Source organism: Struthio camelus, chromosome 22 (assembly GCF_040807025.1).
Source record: "Struthio camelus isolate bStrCam1 chromosome 22, bStrCam1.hap1, whole genome shotgun sequence".
Taxonomy (NCBI): Eukaryota; Metazoa; Chordata; class Aves; order Struthioniformes; family Struthionidae; genus Struthio; species Struthio camelus.
The window spans coordinates 7,820,091-7,838,150 of record NC_090963.1 but is presented as its reverse complement, the minus strand read 5'-3'; the positions used below and the strand labels follow the sequence as shown (position 1 = coordinate 7,838,150).

Below are 18,060 nucleotides of genomic sequence, written 5' to 3'. Positions count from 1 at the left end.
TGAGATTTGCTGCAGAGCAGGAAAGAAGAGGAGCCGCTCATCCACAGGCTGGAGAGGTGCTACGGGAGCAGGGAGAGAGCACAGACCCCAGGTCTCCCCCTGGGAGCTCTGGACAAGGTGAGAGGCTTCATGTGCGCAAAACAGGGTCTAGGAAACAAGGCACGGAAAGCACATCCCGTTCGAGAAAGCTCAGATCCAGCTCTCCTCTGAAAAGGAGGAAGCGTTCCCGCTCACGTGGGCAGATCAGCCCTACTTCCATTCAGTTTTAGCAACAGAGCGGAGGGAGTCAACCCCCGTAGAGCACTTTCAGGGGGCACAGGGGCTAACTCTGTCCCTGCTACTGTGCGACTCTGAGCATGCTATTTCTCCTTCCTGCTTTTCATCTGGTTGGCGAAGAAAATAAACTCTCTGAGCTGCACGTGGCACAAAGACAGTCCCATCCTCCTGGAGGTGTCTGAGCATTAGCAGTAACAACAGAAAACCAGACCATCCTAAGAACGCTTGCCCCTCGCCCCAAACGTTTTCCAGCATGGTTTCTCAGCCTCAAGTGATGCAAATAGCTGAGATAAGGTACAGATAAAGTATCTGAGTTCTCAAGGGCTTATCTGAGCTGAACACCAACTCCAAAATTTCTGCGATTCGCCCTGTGGGACTATCTCCATGGAACTTGATTTCCATCTGAGACTTCAACCTCCAGAAGCTGCAGTAACAGCTCCTGTTCAAATGCATTCTTGAGATAGCGAGGTGGGACACGGCAGGTCTGCAGCTCTCGCCTATCACATACTATCTGGGGATTTGCCTTCTGGTGGGATTTGCAAGAGCCTGGCTGATGGCTCAAGGAACCGGTGACGGCACCTTTCACCACAAACGCTTACACTATAACAGATGAGTTTAAAAAAACCTCCTTCGACAGTGTCATTGGAAAGATCACTTTCCCTTGGCTACTAAGGGCTTCATGCTGGACCTCCCTTACGGCTGTCTTCTCTCCCAGTGACTGCTAGCGATGGAAGGCTTGCAGCAAAAGCGCCGGGTTAGGGTGCAAAAGCGTGCAGCTGTGAACTCGGTCACAGACCGTCATCGCGGCCATCGCGCTAGGATGAGGGTTTCCAAAGCAGCCCGCATGCCTGGATGCAACGAGGAGCTGGGCACCAAACCCATCTGGGCTTCTCTGAAAGTCTCAGCCTGGCGGGACGTAAAGGAAGCTAGCAGCGCATTAATTGTACGAAGGAGCTCTGATGAAATAGAGCCAGGTTTGCAATAACAGACAATTTCTAATATTCATTTACAGTAATAAACACGCAATGCTTAGAGAGCCAGCCTTCCAGAAACACAGATAGCCACAGTGGTCTTAAAATGTGGGAGTCCTACTGAGTATCCATTTATAGTATGCAACTCAAAGACTGCGAAAGGAGCCAGGAGAGGTCCAAAGCCAGGCTTAGAGACAGTAAATTGACATCTCCTTGCACAGTTGGTACAAAGAGCCTGTTACCTCACTTGCAACAGCGCTAAAGCTATTCTTTGTCCTGCAGGAGCATCAGTGGTCCCCCCTCTTACAGCCAGATCCCGTCTGCTGGCTGCTCTACAAACACAGGGGAAGAGAAAGCAGGAAGAGTTCCTTCCCAAAGAGCTTGCAACCACATCATCGGTAATCTAATAATTCATATCCCTAATGCACATCTAAAGAGGATGGGGAAGAAAGCTCCCTGCAAAACTGTGCCGAGCCCTGCAGAAACCTCCCCCAAATCTCCCTGATTCCAGCAGAGAAGGACTGCTGCTTCTGTAGCTGTTGGGAACCAACAAGCAGCGTTCTCAAGCAAGAATAACGATGCAAATCTATCAGAACGCTCATAAACCATAGAAAAAAAAGGTTTCATTTCCTACTAAAAATTCCCAGCGACTTGTTCCCAAAGGGCCGGCATGCCAGAGGGCTGCTGCAGAAAGCTGGCTCCCCTTCTGCATCGGCACTGCGCTCTGGCTAGCGACCAGCGAGCAGGGGAAAATGCGTGGGCAGGCTAAGCGCTTTCTCCAGCTCCCCGGCGCTCAGCTGTGTTGGCAGCACCAGGGTTAACCGCGAAGGCGCCCTGTAATGCAATGATTTCTGGTTTATTTCAGCAGGGGAAGTGTGTCCCGGCCTGATTAGCCCAATGGTTTCCTCTTTTCCCATAACCTCCAGACCCCCATGGCCTAAGTGTTTACTTTCTGAAATAAAAAATCTGCTAGTGTTTTTCTTTTTTCGGGGCATGTGTATTTTGGGAGGATTCGGGGGGAGGAAAGTGGAAAGGGGGGGGGGAGTTGAATGGGATGGGAGGCCGGCGTACACCTCCCTTCTCTCTCCCACCCCTCACCCCCAGCTCCTTTCCAGCTGCGAGCTCTGAGCCGAGACTTCTGGCTTCAACGTGAGAGAGAGAGAAAAACGCATTAATGAGAGAGTTCAGTCTCTTGCCTCAGCGGCTATAAACACAGTGAACATCTGGAGGGAGAGAGAGGTGCTCCACGCTGCCAGGAGCTGAAAGAAACAGGCTGTTTGCAAGGTCCCAGCTCCCCCCCTCCGCCTGCCCCGCACGGATGCACGCCGCTCTCCAAGCGGCACCCGGCCACCTCTTCCCATCCAGAGAGAAAAGGAAGGTGGTCGGCCTCGCTTAACGCTGCCCGCCCTGCTCCGGGCCGGCGTTAGCCGCAGAGCCTACCTAATGCCGGCCGCGTGCGTCCCAAGCCCCCAGTGCCCCCACGAGCGAGCGCTCCTGGCTCCCAGCGCCGGTCTGGGGCTAAAGGAGGTTGGGAAAGCTCCCGAAAGCATCCGCGCTTTGCGTGGCCTGTCGGAAGCTGGCGTTCGGTGGAGCAGGATAGCCTCCTCCTCCAGAAAAAGGAAAGAAACGGGTATATCCAGAGGATGATTCACTCCATCCCTCTAGAGGGATCGGTCCTGCTCCGAGACCAAAACGAGGCGTCTCCTGCAGCCATCCTTAAGGGCACTGTGGAAGCATGAGCGGTCCCTTTCGTCCCTGGCTCTGCCTCGAGCTGTTCCTGCCCCCGTGGCATCCTGCAGCTGCCCGTGCTGCAGCTCATCCCTCCCTCCTGCCACCCTCGTTATCCTACCGGAAGCCCCTAGCGACTCTGGCATCACCTAAAAACAGGCACCGTCCTTGCAGTGTTCGGCCGGCCTCGTGCAGGACCAGCAGCCTGCTCACGGCAGGGTTCCTCCCCGCGCAGCGCCTGCTCCCCGGCTGACCCGAGCCCGCAGCTCCTGCCTCCAGCGCAAGTGGGAAAGGAGCTCAGCGCTCGTTCTCTGGTGATGACCCAACATGCAGGCATCTCCCTTGGGTTTTGCCTTTCAGAGGCGAGACAGGGATTTTTTTTTTTTCCAGAGTCGGGCAGGGAACTAATAGAAAAGTGAAAGCTTGGATTTTTTTTTTTGTCATTCTCTTGCTTCGGGGCAGATAAACCTTTCCAGGGCCGGCGTGCAGGTTACTTTGGGGGATGCAGAGGGAGCGTAACCAGCTTTCACAGGGTGGCCTTCACCTGCTGAGACAGCTAGGGTCCGTTCAGATCAGACGCTGAGCTCAGCTCCCCGTGCTACGAAGGGCAAGCCAGTAGCTGCTCAGCATCCTGTAGAAGGCACCCTTGGCCCCCGGCGAAAGGGCCAAAAGGGACCCGGACACCACAGGCCACCCACGGTTTCACAGTTCCTCCACAAGGCGCGGAGGCACCTTTCCTCTTCGCTGCTGGCTCGCGTTCCCAACGGAGAAAAACGAGCGCCCGTGGCGAGTAGGTGCGACCGGACTGCAAGCGGAGCCAACGAAGCACCCAAGGACTGCCGGGAAGAAAAAGGGTCAAAGCAACCCATTCCGGGCGGGCTGGAAACGGCGCCAGACCCCAGGGGACAGCGGAGCCCGGCACAAAGGGCTCACGCCTTCGCCGCGGCCGCAGCAGGTTGGGCAGAGGCGGCGGATTTTGCGCGCCGCTCTTGTCGCGCCGTGGAGCGCGTTAGCATCCACCGGCCCGGCTCTCGCTCGTCCCTCGCCGGGGCAGCCGGAGCCTGTGTTTTTTTTCTGGAGCGGCTCTTTTCCCCTCCGTGTCCTACCTACCCAGCCTCCTGCTCTGTTTTCCTTCACCTTTCTCTACATCCTCCCTTGCCCGCTCCTCATTTATTAAGGAGGGAGAGGACAGGCTGGCCGGTCCAGGAGAGCCATCACGTTGGGTCTCCCGGCCGGCGGCGAGCAGATGTGCAAAGACGCCCATTCATCTCTGCGGAGAGCGTGCGGGGGAGGCAGCGGCGCTGGGGGAAGGGGGAAGTGTTGGAGGAGGCTGAGAAAAGGAAGGAGGCCGCAGTTAAAAATAGGATAAAAGGACATGAAAAAATGTAAGGTTTTTTTTTTTTTAATGTGTGTGTGTGTGTGTGTGTGTGTGTGTGTGTGTGTGTGTGTTTTTTTTTTTTCCCTTAAGCTTCACTTGGAAAATGTGCTGCAGCTGGAGAAGCCATCGGGCTCAGCCCGGACGGCTTTCGCCTTCCCCCTCTCTCTCCCCCCCTCCGCAAACCCCCTGTCTCCGAGCGTGGGCCTGGAAGACAGCCCAGAAAACGCTCACAGAAACAACTTTCCTCCGGGGAACTCCACTAGGGACCAGGCAGGGAGAAAGAGCAGGTCGCGCGGCCAAAGAGGCAGCAACGTGGGGAAAAGCAGGGAGGGTTCGTCGCAGATGCAGGCAGGCCATCCCCGTGGGATTTCGGATGGCCGGCCAGCCTGAGCCAAGAGCTGGGCTTGGAGAGCCGATCGGCGCCAAAATTAGCGGGGTGGGGGCAAAGGCCACCGGCACGGGGCGATGCAGTGCCATGCAATGCTTTGCCGCAGACGAGAGCCTCGTTTTTCTGCCAAGTCCAGCACAACGCTGCTGTGGCTCGGCCCCCAGGGACCCCAGGTAAGACGCCCACAAAGTACCACGGGGCTGCATGCGGGTTTGCTGCATTAGGGACATGCCGTCCCCGAGCTGAAAAGCCCCAAACGTTCTGGGCTGAGAGGTGGCACCAAGCTAACGTGCCCAGATGGCATCTGGACCCTCAGCGGGTACCTCAGGTCTCTCTGCACCATGCACCCCCACGGCACCTGGCCTGAACTGGGTGTCGCAGGTCAGCTCAAGGCGATGCCTTTTATTCGTGACAGTGTCTTGGTGCGGGGAGTCTAACCGAAATCAGCTTTCACAGTGGCACTAGCCAGGGATGCAGAATCAAACCCATTGCGCTGCTTTTCTCCTCTAGAGAACTTCAATGTCATGTCTTGCTATGCAAATCCCCAAGCCAATCCCATTTTCCTCAGCGAGAGCGGGATCGCTCCCGCAAGTGCTCTCGCACTGTCCGAAAGGCTGAGAGCATCTTCAGTCCAGACGTACTAATTCAGCTCAGCAACAGTCGTAGAAACTTCTTCATCTAGAGTCATTTCATCCTTCTCTTGCCATTAAAAACAGTTTTATCTCCCCTATCACTACAGAAAACAAATCAATTCGTAGTGGAAAGGGCTGTCAAAATGACCTTGGCTCAAAAAGGCAGTGCAGCAAGCACTATGTCAGTGCCAAAATCGTACTATTGCTATCACATCTTTCCCTCCGCTTCATTTTTGTGCCTAACCTTCCGGATACCAAACAAACGAGGCACCCACGGCATCTTCCAACCTGCCTAAGACGCCTGGGTGGCAGGAGGGAGAAGTCTGCTCTGCTACCGGCCGGCACAAGGCCTCAGTTTTCGCCATGAATGGGTGGGCAGCAAGTTTCTGAGCTCTTATCTTAAGCGAGCCACTTTGTGCCGGTAGCTGGTAGCAATTTCCGGGCCCGTGCGGCCACGTCTCCCTGAGGAACAGGCTTGTTACCCTTTCGCCGAGCCCTGGATAGCCAGTGTAGGCACAGCGAAGAACTCAGATGCTATTACCAGATGGTAATAGTAGGATACTGCTACCCCAGGGATTAAATATATTTAGCCAGATAGGCAAGGACAGGAGGCAGCCAGCTGCTTCCTCCACAGCACGACAAAGCCAACCCTGCTTCCTAGCTAAGAAACGGCCTGAGCTGCTCTCCTGGGATCCAACAACCCCGCGGCGCCCAAGCTCCCTTCAGCGCTTCTGCCCACATCGACATCCTGGCGCGAGGCGCGACTTTCGGCGTCCCGCAGCCGCCAGCAGCCCCGCCACGTAGCTCTTCCTCCGAACCTCACGGCAGACACACAGCACCCTCAACTTCGGGCCGCCGGACAGCTCGATTAATGTGCAATGGCCTCTGCGCGCCTATTCCCATCTATCCAAGGAGATGGAGCTAGCTTCCATAAACGGGCAGTAGCTGCGCTCTTGCAGTTATTTTCCTACATCTTTGGGATGCGTCCCTTACTTGCTCCGGACGCGATCTGGGCTGATTCTCTGGGCAGGAACGCTATGCGCTGCAGATTGTGGTAGCAAACTAACAAATGAAACTGAATATATTCCTTTTGCAAATTTTCTACCTTAAAAAAAATTACAAAAAAAAGAAATCTCTCTTCCTAACCAAATCTTGTCTGTACGATTAAGCTAGATCCAAGTCCGGCTTTCCTTATCCATAGCACCGAATAATCTTATCTGACTTCAAGCACAGTGTAAATAAACTCACCCAAGCTTCAAAGGCAACGTATCTTCTCTAAATGCAAGCAACTCTAAAACTTTTAGAAGTGTTGTGGGTTTCTATTGTGAGAGGATATATTCACACTTGCATTTTTCCTTGTTGACTTGTTTCTTTCACCAACACCAAGACCATGAAAACCAAAATAGCCTCCAGTGCATCAGGAGAATAGATGACAGATGAATGGTTCTAATGTGCACCGAAGCACAAAGGAGAAATGAAAGAACGTTCCTAGCAGTATATACAAATGAGAGTTTCCTCTCATTTAAAATTAGAAAATGCTCTAGACTGAAGAAACGACAGCACAAAGAAGAAAATCAGAGAAAGAGTACCTTGCCTTGCAACCGGAAGAACTGAAAAGTAATTCTTAGGTACTGAAAGAGGCTTAGAGGCCTATCCTACCAGCACCAATGTCTTGAAAGTTTGATCTAAACCTGTTGAAGTCAAAGACAGCTTTTTCACTGACTTTACTGAGGTTTGAACCAGGCTCCAATCTTTGCAGCAAGAGATTTCGCAGACCCAGTATGGGGTAATGAAGATCTGGGTTGTAGATATGTTGGTCCCTGGAGAGAGCACTTTCACAGAAAAGGGGAGAGGGTAGGGAAAAATGCAAAGAGAACTTTCCAGGCCCAGATTTGCAAAATGTTTGAGTAAATCCAAATGCTACAAGGGCAGATTTCATCAGAGCAGAGTTGACATCATGCTGAGAGAGGTCACCCACAGGAGTTGAGCAAATAGCTGAAATAAGAACGGCTGGGAATAGACATCAGAGTTTTGCTCCAACCACAGGCACAGCTCTCTGTGTCCATCTCTGGCTAACACGCAAGTGCTCACCAAAGGAAAAAAAACTGAAATGCCTGAACATTTGCCAAGGAGAGATTTCAAACTGCACATTTGACCACAATAGTCACTGGTTCTGCTGATCTCTTTAGCTGCAAAGAGTCTCTAAACATCAGGGCTTTTCCCCTCCCAAGGGGCCGATGCGCATAACTAACGAGCCGGGAACAAGTCACAGAAGACCAGCACATGCCATGCAAAAGCTTACATGGGATTTAAGTGCTTCATGATAGGCTTATGTGGGAGTTAAGCGAAACATAAACTTCATATTGGCCCTTTGCAAAGGTCACATTCATGCAACTTGAGCTCTTTTACTCAGTTGTGTAGTTGGCCTGTGCCACAGTGTACCTCAGCCCTCTCTTTTGCCATGGTACATAGGGGGAACAGAGCCCTGGAGGCACAGCTTCCTCAAGCCACTATCAAGCCCAGACCTGCTTGCTGCGGACAGGGGAAGCCTCCAAATCATAAGCGTCAGTGAATATTACACACTCCGTGGTGGAAACAGGGCTTGCCCCAAGGTCCAAAGCTCTTAGCTGAAGCCTAATCTCTGAGTAACCCTTCTCCATCCCCCTCGCAAGCATGAGTACCAACTGCCTACTCCGAGATCTGCACTGAGTCAGTTGGTTATACAAGAAGCAGCCCAAACTGCACGTTCAGCTTCGAGATTCACGGGCTGAACAACGTGCAGGCCAAGAATTAGTCACTGGCGATTTTGTAATGACTTTCAAATTATGAATACATTTGAGAATGTTATCATCTAGTCAAAATCAATGAATTGCCCTAACCGTGCAGCACGTTACAACCATGCATGTTCCACCGAGCTCCAGCTGAGGTTATTCTGCAGTGCCTGAACACCCCCCTAGCACCACTGGGAGCAAGAGAACAGAGCTGAGCTACAGGGGCAACAGACCCAGAAGGCAGACCCAAGAAAGTTCTTGTAACAGCCGAATTCAAACTCAGGAGTCCCGGGCTCCCCGCCATGCTCCATGGAGGCCACACTGCCTTCCAAAAGCAATCTGCAAGAAGTCAGTCCAGCTAAAGGCTGTGCTAATGCTATTAGGAAAGCTGGAAACGCTGAGGATGCAACCAGCTGCTGGGCAGATCTGGCTTGCTCCTGCGCACGTTATCCTCTCAGCGACCCAGTGTCTGTCAAGGACCCACGGAGAAGCCTTGCTGTAACCACGACTGCAATTCCTATTCCATAAGGGACATGGCACGCGATCACACCCAGCAGAAGTTGCCACCCGAAAGAGCAGAGAGACCTTCTCCCAGCCAGGCACCCACGCAACAGGGGGGAGGAACAAAACCGCCGCCCTTCAGCACTCGCCGCATCACTTCCATCGCTCCGGCCAGAGCAGACTCTTTAGTTAGGCTAAGCAGCGTTAAGGCTTATTCTGCTTCGTAGCCCCGGCTCCACTGAGGGAGACCCTCACACAGCGTTGGCCAGAGGAGAGCAGTGAGACAGGCACAGACCTGCTTTCCAGGGGTGATACTACGTTAGACTCTCTGCAGCTGCTGAAGCTAGAGGACGAAACGCTCCTAACGCACAGCCTTTACCGCCTGCCTTATGTTAAGTCAGGCCTAGAGAAGAAAGTAAATGTAGAGCGTGGTAGGAAAAATGAGACAAGGAGGACATGAGCAGGTGTTGTACAATAAGCAAGAGCATCTCGCTTATCGCTCAGCAGATACACCCACAGAGCAGGGCTTCAAAGGCACCAGAGCTCATCTTCCCATTTAAACACACCGCCCGAGTCCACCAGCAAGGGAAAGCAGATGCCTTCCCTGCTCACCAGCTCAAGTCCTCCTCCTCCCCTGTTTTTTGCAGAAAGGAGGTCCTACCTGTGCTGTAGTGCTCCAAGCCGGTGGGCACTTCCTGAATGGCAGACTCATCCCAGCCTGGGTAGCATGTCCTCTGCTGGCAGCAGGTGGATTGAAACCCGCAGGTCATCCAGGGATCTTCATAGGAGCTGGCAGCGCCTTGCTTCTGAGCACAAGGGGGAGAGAAAAACATCAGGTTAGCAGGAAAGCGAACGCAGAAACACCCGCCCCAGCAGCAGGTCTCAGAGGCAGCCCTTCTCACGGAAAATTACAAAACGTGCATTTTCATCCCCATTCAAATGCAAAACAACAACAAAAAGAAGCGATAGTTTGCATTTTGGTTTCCAAAAGCCAAGCCAAGTAACACAAGGCGGAGGGAAACAAAACCTCAGCCCAACGCAGGCGGCTCTGGGAACAGCAAGCTCAGCTCCGCGGACCTGAGAAATTTGGACCCGGCAGCAGATCATAACCACCGCCCTGGCTCCGCTTGGCCCATCACTCGTCAGCTCCCATCCCCGAGGACAGCCCTCCTCTGCCGGCGGCCAGCCAAAAAGCCCTGTGCCGGCCGCAGTCAGCCTGTGGCCAAGGCTGGGGGCATCACGGCTCCCCCGGGACGCCCGGCTCCGGCCCGACCGCCGAGCACCAGCAGAGGGAGAAAGCGGCTCACGGCTCTTCTTCGCTCCTCTCCCACCTTTTTTCAAGGGAAGGCCTGAAAGCGGGACAGGCAATTTCTCGCCAACGCCTTTCCCGTGGGGAACAACCTCTGGCTGCGTCTCTCCGGCCCGTTCGCATCCCTCCGCAACGGGGCGGCTCTGGAGAAAACGCTCTTTGTTGCAACTATTCCTTTTATCCCATGCAATTATTTCCTAGACTCTGAGGCCAATGGAAGGAGTGTGTATACACGCATATAGAGCTTATATATAATACGCATACATAGCATACGTTATACACACGCACATACATATATTATATATAACCAGAAATGACAAGCTGCTTTTCTAATAAGCATATTTGTTTATATACGCACATTATATCGCATATAAAATATTCTTTTATACATAAATACATGAGAATATATAAAAATAACCCCCGGGTATCAGTTTCATTACGTTCTTATATATGTGAAGAATACACATATGCATATTTTATGTACATATACACACACACACAATATGTTATATAGATTTATATATACATTATGTATTTTATATGTGTGTGTATATGAGAAATGCAAGTGTAAACTATACCTATATAAAAAGAAATATTTTAGATGATTTTATATATATATATTCACATACACACACACATATATATATTTTGTGTGTGTGTGTGTGTGTGTGTGTGTGTGTGTGTGTGTGTGTGTGTATTCACACGCATAAACTCAGGATATTATTTTCACTCAATTCCTAGCATTTTTTTCCAGGGAAAATAATTTTTCTTCATTTCCAATTAACACTTCAAGTGCCGAGTCCGTGCTTGGCGCTGTTTAAAGGAGAGGCATTGAGCCGTGCGAGAAATCCTTCTGGTCTGCAAGTGGACTTTTACTCGTAATTTGGTGAAAAATCCACTTTGCAGCAAGCCCTCTGTCTCCCATAACGTCTCACCTCGGAGCTGCAGCTTTCCTCCGACCTCGTCTAGGGCCTGAAACAGCAGCCATCGCTTCTTTGCATAAATGCCCATTCATGTGATTTGTCTGCGTATGGGGTCATATAGAAATACAAGATGCTCTGAGACGCTCGGGAGCGGGGAAGGCTGCCCCGGCGCTGCCAGCGTCTGCCCCGGCGTGCCCGGGGCGGCCAGCAGCAGCCCGCGAGCGGCTCTTCTGCAGACAGCCGGACCCCCCAGCCACGCACGCACTTAGATTCCCATATACGTTACCCACCGCCGGCTGCCTCGGGAGAGGAAGCCCAGAAGACGTCCGAGACCTCCGGCCTCACGAACCGACCCTTTCCCAACGCTGCCTTTCGTTGGCATCCGTTCAGGGCAGTCCCCGGGCAAGGCCAGCACGGGAGGAGGAGGCGGCGCTGCGATCGTGACCCTAACGATCCTCCGCTGACGACGACGAGCGCAGGACGCCCCACGCAGCGACCCTGCTTCCAGCCCGGGCTGGCAGGCTCAAGGGGTTCAGCTAAGCTCTGGGTAAACCCTCGCTATCTGGATGCTGCTCTGAAGCAGCTGAAACCTTGGGGACTATTTGGCGTCGGACACCCAGCGGTAGCTACGAACGGGCTGGCAATGGCGCAGCAACCGGAGAGAAGAACGCGCTCTCCACCGGCTTAATAAATAATAATCAGAATAAATTAACCCAATCTCCTTTCTTACCATCACTCCAGGGCGAGCCAGAGGGTAAGGGGCAGGACTGCCGACGGCTGCGTCCATATAGTAGCTCATCATCTCGGAGGGGCCTGCGGAAACGGAGACGGACGTTAGGGGCCCGGCTGCAGAAGCCTGGCGCGACATAAAAGTCTCGGCTAAACCCCCTGCAAAACCTACGCCTTGTCACGGCCATGGAGAGGTAGGACCAGACTATCACCTTTTAATTACTTTAAACTGGAAAAGGTAAGAGGGAAAAAAAAAAAAATCTGCATTAAAAGCCGGTTTTGTGACCGAGCGCGCGTGTGTATTAACAACGCAAACCCGTCAGCGTAGACTGTGATGGGGGCCTGACGATGGTGACCGCGTTATCAACTGGAAGCTGACGGAGCCACTCAGAGCGTGGATGAGATCATGTTTCCTTTGCTGCAGAACGGGTGAGAAATAATTTCCTTTTTTTTTTTTTTTTGGGAACAAAAAAGCCAGGTTGTTGACATCAGCACTATTCCTGTAAAAGTTTCTTCAAAACCAATTTGTTTCGGCAGAAAACTTCTCCATTTTTCAAGAGCGATCTTCTGGAGGAAGTCGGCTCCCTGGATGAGCTTACGTCCCCACCGCTATAGCCCTCCCTTGAGCCCCCGGTTCCTACTCCCGCCTAATCTGCAGCGTGGCAAGCGTCCGTCTCGGCCCGTAGGAGCAGGCCAACGTTGCGCGTGTCGTTCCAGGCGCGGCATGCCCTGCCCGGAGCAAGTCTTTCTACCGGCGCCGCTCACTAGATGGGATCTTTAGTTATCTGCTGGCCTGTTCGTGCGGCCGAGGCGAAGGAGCCGAAATCCACCCCTTTTCTCCACCGGGTAGATGTTTCTCCTTCGCATCGCGCCCTGGAGTAGCTCTCGGAGGTTTTCGGACCCGCTCCGGGCCACCTCCTCGGCTTCCTCCCGGCCCACGGGGACGGGGAAGCGCGCACCGGCCAGGGGAGAGGGTCTCAGCAGAGCCTCCGGACAGCGTCTCCCCACCGTCTTGCGTGACTGCCGGCCAAGCGTGAAACGCCTCTGTCTGTGTACGCGTATGAAATCATCGTCATCGTTTCCTGCTTATTACTACCAACTCTTGCTCTAGCAAAAGAGCTGTTTGCTCCCACAACAAGGTGAAGGGAGGCAAAGAAACCACCGGGTTGACCCGGCTGTTTTGGCACCGCACCCTCGCGCCCGAGAGCAAAGAGCTACAGCCTCAGCGCGGCGGTACCCGTGAGCAGCCCTTTTCTCTTTTTTTTTTTTTTCCTGCTTTGCAGCTTGTGCAACAAGCAGTCGGGTTTTGTTGTTGTTGTTGGTTGGGGTTTTTTGTTGTTGTTGTTTTTTTTGACCAAGGCACCTAAGTCGCGTCGCTTCTTGCGAGCTGCTTTCACGCCTCGCCGACCATCGTTTGCATTTTTCACAGGCTGCCTGAGCTGCACCTTCCAGCAAAGTACCGCACGGTAGCGCCCAAAGCGGCGCGCGCGTGCGCTTTGCTCGCCGCAGAAGCCCTAAACCCGTCCCGACACCCAAGACAAGGCTTCACGCCAGGAAGAACAGCGATGAGATTGCCACCGAGCGGCACCGGCGACCCCCTTCCTGAGCATCTTCCTTACTTCTTTCCTGGGAGGGTGACAGAGCACTGGAGCAGGTTGCCCAGAGAGGTCGTGGAGTCTCCTTCCCTGGAGATACTCAAAACCCGTCTGGATGTGATCCTGGGAAACATGCTCGAGAGGACCCTGCTGGAGCAGGGAGGTTGGACTAGATGATCTCCAGAGGTCCCTTCCAACCTCAACCATCCTGTGATTCTGCGATTCCTGGGAACGGGGAGCTATCGCCTCCAGCCCAGGGGTTCAGGGCAAGGGCTGTTTGCCTCTCTACTCATTTCTACTCCCTCTCTGGCAAGCTGCGCTCCGAGAAAGCATCCAGCGGGCAAAGAGGGCTCGGAGATACCGTGCAACCGAAGCTTCTCTGAGCTGTGGCTGCCCAAGGCAGGTCCGACCGACACCAGCTCCTCCCAAAGGCCCACACGGCTTTTGCCGGCGACGAGGCTGCAGCGGCGGGACAGAGGGACGCCGGCGCTGGGCTGCGGGAGGGACCGAGAAGACCAGCGCCGCTAGAAGAAGGCAGGGCAGGTGGGCAGGTTGTGTGCGGAGACATGCACGCACCGAGTCACGCTCGGGGAAGAGAGGTACTAGCAGGGCTAGCAACGGGAGGCGCGATGACTTCAGCGAGGGAGCTCTGGAGCGCTTCGGGCCGGGCTAATTTTAACCCAACTTCCACCACTTCCCATAGGAAACTACTTCACGGCCCGATACATCTCTCACTGTCAGCAGGTTTCCCTGATGTTCAAGGCGATATTTTTCTTCGCTTTGGCTTCCTCTACTATGAGCCTAAATAGTTCCTCTCCTCCCCTTGGAGGCCGTTAGGGAGCTTTAATGACCGCTCAGGAGCTTGCAGCCAAACCAAGGTCTGTCCCAGCGATCGCGTTCGGCGCGTCAGGTAACTCGGCCAATATTGGGGGAACGAGTGCAGATTTACACGGAGATAATCAAGAAGCGCGGCTTGCGGAGAACTGCTCATGAATAAAAGCAGGATCAGAACCATGTGGTAAAATCCTTAATGACTGAACAGCTTGACTTCGGGCTTATTGTTTGCTGTTATTATTTCAGTCTTATTGTGAAAACATGTGTGGGAGAAACAGCGGGTTTTTTTAGGGCTTGATCAAACACCAGCCAAAGCTATTAGACTCTTGGGTCACTCCTCAGCTAAATTAAAATCTTCGTTTCATCTCTCCTCTTTTACAAGAGGTGGTTTTTAATTAACTACCAACTTCGGTGTAAAAAGGGAAGAGTTATTCTTTTCCCCCCATGATTAACGCCCACACCTTTGCGGACGTTAGGAAGGCGTTTACAAAGTGTATATTAAAACAAGACTAACTTTGTCTACTGTATTTATGAAGACCCTTCACCCTGCACTGATCCCTCTTGTCTTTTTTTCAAAGCCCGGGGCTTACACTGCTCCCCAGTTTCTGGGTCGCAGGGCCGTGCTCAGCCTCTGCCCATCCCATACCCATCGGTCCCAGGCTGGCATCTCACTTAGAGGGTCACACGAGGGTACCAGGCTTGGGACAGCCGCACAGTAGGATCTGGGTGCTTTTCTCCATCCCAACAGACCAAGGAGGTTCCCCTTCCGCAGGCTTAGGTGGGAAGGGCAAGAAGCAAGGGCAAGCCGGCAAGAAGGGGCAACGCTCGCAACCCCATCGAAACAGTTCTGTCTGCGAGAACCTGGATGAAGCCTTCAAAAACTGTCCACCTCCAACGCAACCACCCTCCGTGGGCTGCCGCGCTGGCAGCTCGCTGGCCCAAAGCTGCTTAGTGATAGTCATTTTATTTTTGCATCAAGTAATAATTTATCATCTTCGAGGGGGTGGGGAAAATAGCTCGTGGAAATGACATTCTTCCGCAAGGTTTTAACCCGCGAAGTGCTGGCATTTTCCAGGCTGCCTGCCAATATAATTCCCAGGAGAAAAACCAGTGTTTGTAGATGTGCTGGTACATTAAAAACTCATTCAGTTCATCAAACCCTGGCATCAACTTTAAAATAAAAGGAGCATCCCTAATGCAGGGATACGAGCAGTACGAAAGAGCATGCTTCACTTGCTGCAGCGAAGGCTGTTTGCAACACATGCTTTTTAACAGATTGGCCACCGGCTGTCTCCATTTCCCATCACGGGAATTCACATTTAGTGTGATTTCAAAAGTTTGCAGCAAGCGCACAGATAATACCTAATCTACCGAAGGGAAGCCAGGAAGAACGGTAAATAATGATGCGATGGCAAACACAGCAAGAGCCCTTCTGCACCCTCCGCAAATACTCCAAGGGATGAAATGACTTGGCTAAGGTCACACAGAGAAAGCGAGGGAGAGAGGTCGAGTACCGGAGCCTCTAAGCCGCTATCTTAAACGACCCGGCAGCGACTGCCGTTGGATCAGCGGTGCTTTGAGGAGGTTGTCCACACCGTTTCTGGGGACGGCGTGGCCAGGGGCGGCAGGGAGGGGGCTGCCGGTCCGCACATCGCTTTCCGCTTTAACGCCGTGCCCCTTTTCTCAGCCGCTGCCAGCGCTGAAGCAGATTTGACGGTGCCTTAAGGGCCTTCCACCTTCCCAGAGAGACAGCAGCAGGATGGTTAAGGTTTGGACCAGGCAGATATGTGCATGCACACACAAGCCCTCGATCCCTGAGCTTGGGAGTAAACCCGACTTAGACTTTGCCTTTACCCAACTCATTAGTCGGTGGGGAAAAAAAAAAATACTAGCCATCGCTATTTTATCATTAAGCTTAAAGTAATGCCACCACCACCAGCACCGTCAAGTCTATAGCAAACCGACACCTGGAGGTCATGCCAAGGACGCAGGTTTAGGTGAGACACTAAACCAGAGCGGCCGTTGCCATTAAATCACGCCGCTCTCTGGGATCATAACAGCTATTTGCAATAGCAGGAAGACGTGAACGGGAGGGAGGGGGTAATTAGGTCATCTGCTATTTCACTCACGTATTTCCCTCCGTGAAGGCACAGGCTTAAAACACAACACCACGCACCAGCTCCTCAAGCAGGGCAAAGCAGCGGGGCTGGGGGGAAGAGCCGGACCCGCTTCTCGCTAGGCGGTGAAAGATCCCCTGCCCCAGGGCAGCCCGCGCATCCCTCTCGCGTAAAGCACAACCCAGCCCAGGGCAAGCCAGGGCTTTCCTGCGGATGCAAGGCCCGGCTTTACTTTCGTGTTTCGCTACAGGTTTCCTGCAGGGCAGGTGATGCCGGCGCGCCGATGCACAGGGGCACGCAGACGGACGCAGGCGCTGGACGCGCAGCGCGCTTCCATCACAATCCAAGCCGCCGGACGCGCGTCGCCGCTCCCTGCTGCCCCAGGTGAAAATGTCCGGGTAGCCCAAAATATCCCGGCTTGCGGGAAAATTGTTTACGTGACGTTCGGGGGCAAGATAAAAACCCGGCCGAGTTAGAGGCAGCGCCAGCGGTCTGTAACCAGGAAACCGCGCTGGAGCCAGCCCACAGCCCCCAGAGGTGTCAGTTGACAGCACTGGATGGGAAGTCGATGGTAACTGCAATACCAAACGAGTGGCCACATGCAAAGCGATAATTTAGAGACTAATAGGGACGTGGAAGGCCTTGACCGTGCTTCGCGGGCGCTCACAGCTCCTCCTGGCTTTTTCGGCTGGGTGAGAGAAGCAGGATCGTGCCCTTCCCGGGCAGCGGCAGCGGCGTATCCGCAAACCCCTGCGGCTGCCGCCCGTCGGGGCTCCCAGCTCCGGCTGCTCCCAAAAGCAAACGCTGGCGCTCGTGGCATTTTCTGCCCTTCGGAGGATACCGTCGCTCTTAAAAACGAAGGGAGGTGCAGCAAGCAGTCGGCCAAAGGCAGAAAGCAGCCCCAGCGGCCGGGGCTGAAAGGCAGCCCGTGCACGGGGAGCGAGCATCTGGCCCTGGGCACCTCGCTTCTCCCCCGGCCGAACCAGCCAGCATCCCAAAAGCAGCAACGCAAAACATACAATGAACTGCAAACTCAACCGACGGCGATAACGCCAAGAAGCAGCAGCCTTCTAGCCCGAGGTGAGGAAAACCATAATGTTCCCCTGAGCATGCACACAAACTTCAGATGCTCTATATACAAAAGGGATTTTTTGGGGGGGCGGGGAGGGGGGGAGGTGGGGGGGGGGGGAAACGCAGCAGCTCAGCTATTTACAAAATCCCGCCGCGCTGCCAGCAAACACGCGAATCGATCGCTGCGTGCAGCTCCCCATGGGGAGAGGAAAAAGTAAATCATCGGCAAAACAAATCGGAGGTGTCCTCAAAAACGAGCGCAGGTACCTGCAGCCCACGCGCGAGTTCAGAAAGAGCCTCTCCCCGCCGTCACTTACTACTTCTCGGAAAGACCCGGGGAGGAGGCGGGGGGGGGGGGAAAGGTTACGTCCTCCACCACGGCTGGCCACACTTGCCTCCGATCTCTTCCCAACTACCTGGTGCTGTCCTCCGCGCCGGAGCTGGAGAGGATGGGAATGCCATAGCGTGCGCGGCAGGGCCGCCTATTCAAAGGCAGGGGGAGTGGTCAGCCCCGCATGCAGGGCGGTGGGAAAGGCGAGCTCCCACGCCGCCGCCGAAAGCCACCTCTGCGGATGGCACGCCGGACCCTGCCGGTCCAGGCGGGGGGACCCCCGCCCCCCCACCCCGCTCCCCGGAGGCTAGCTGGGCCAGCGGCCTCGGCCCCGCTCCTGCCGCGGATATTGCCGCACGGCGAGCGCCAGCCGGTTGGGCCCCGCACAGTCCTCGGGAGGTGGGAATTAGTCTTTCCGTGGAAGTGTGAAAAGAAAAGAAAAAAAAGGGGGGGGGGGGAAAAAAAAGGCAAAAGGCACGGCGAGCACAGCCAGGGCGAGGTTTAGC

At 53.9% G+C, this 18,060-nt stretch overlaps 1 protein-coding gene across 8 annotated transcripts in view; it reads right to left on the bottom strand.

The window, feature by feature from the left end:
* Positions 1 to 17,712, bottom strand: part of ETS1 (ETS proto-oncogene 1, transcription factor) — a 77,434-nt gene extending 59,722 nt beyond the window's left edge. The window contains exons 1-3 of one of the 8 annotated variants that reach the window (XM_068916565.1): positions 17,619 to 17,712; positions 11,608 to 11,690; positions 9,307 to 9,451 (exon numbers count right to left, since the gene is read on the bottom strand). In XM_068916565.1, the coding sequence (XP_068772666.1) occupies positions 9,307 to 9,451; positions 11,608 to 11,690; positions 17,619 to 17,685 (295 nt within the window). In that variant the 5' untranslated portion in view covers positions 17,686 to 17,712. Of the gene's footprint in view, positions 1 to 9,306; positions 9,452 to 9,722; positions 9,979 to 11,607; positions 11,691 to 11,778; positions 11,931 to 16,164; positions 16,400 to 17,618 lie in introns of those variants that run through there. The other 7 variants (XM_068916566.1, XM_068916567.1, XM_068916569.1 and 4 more) reach the window with 7 other exon arrangements.
* Positions 17,713 to 18,060: the final 348 nt, after the last annotated feature.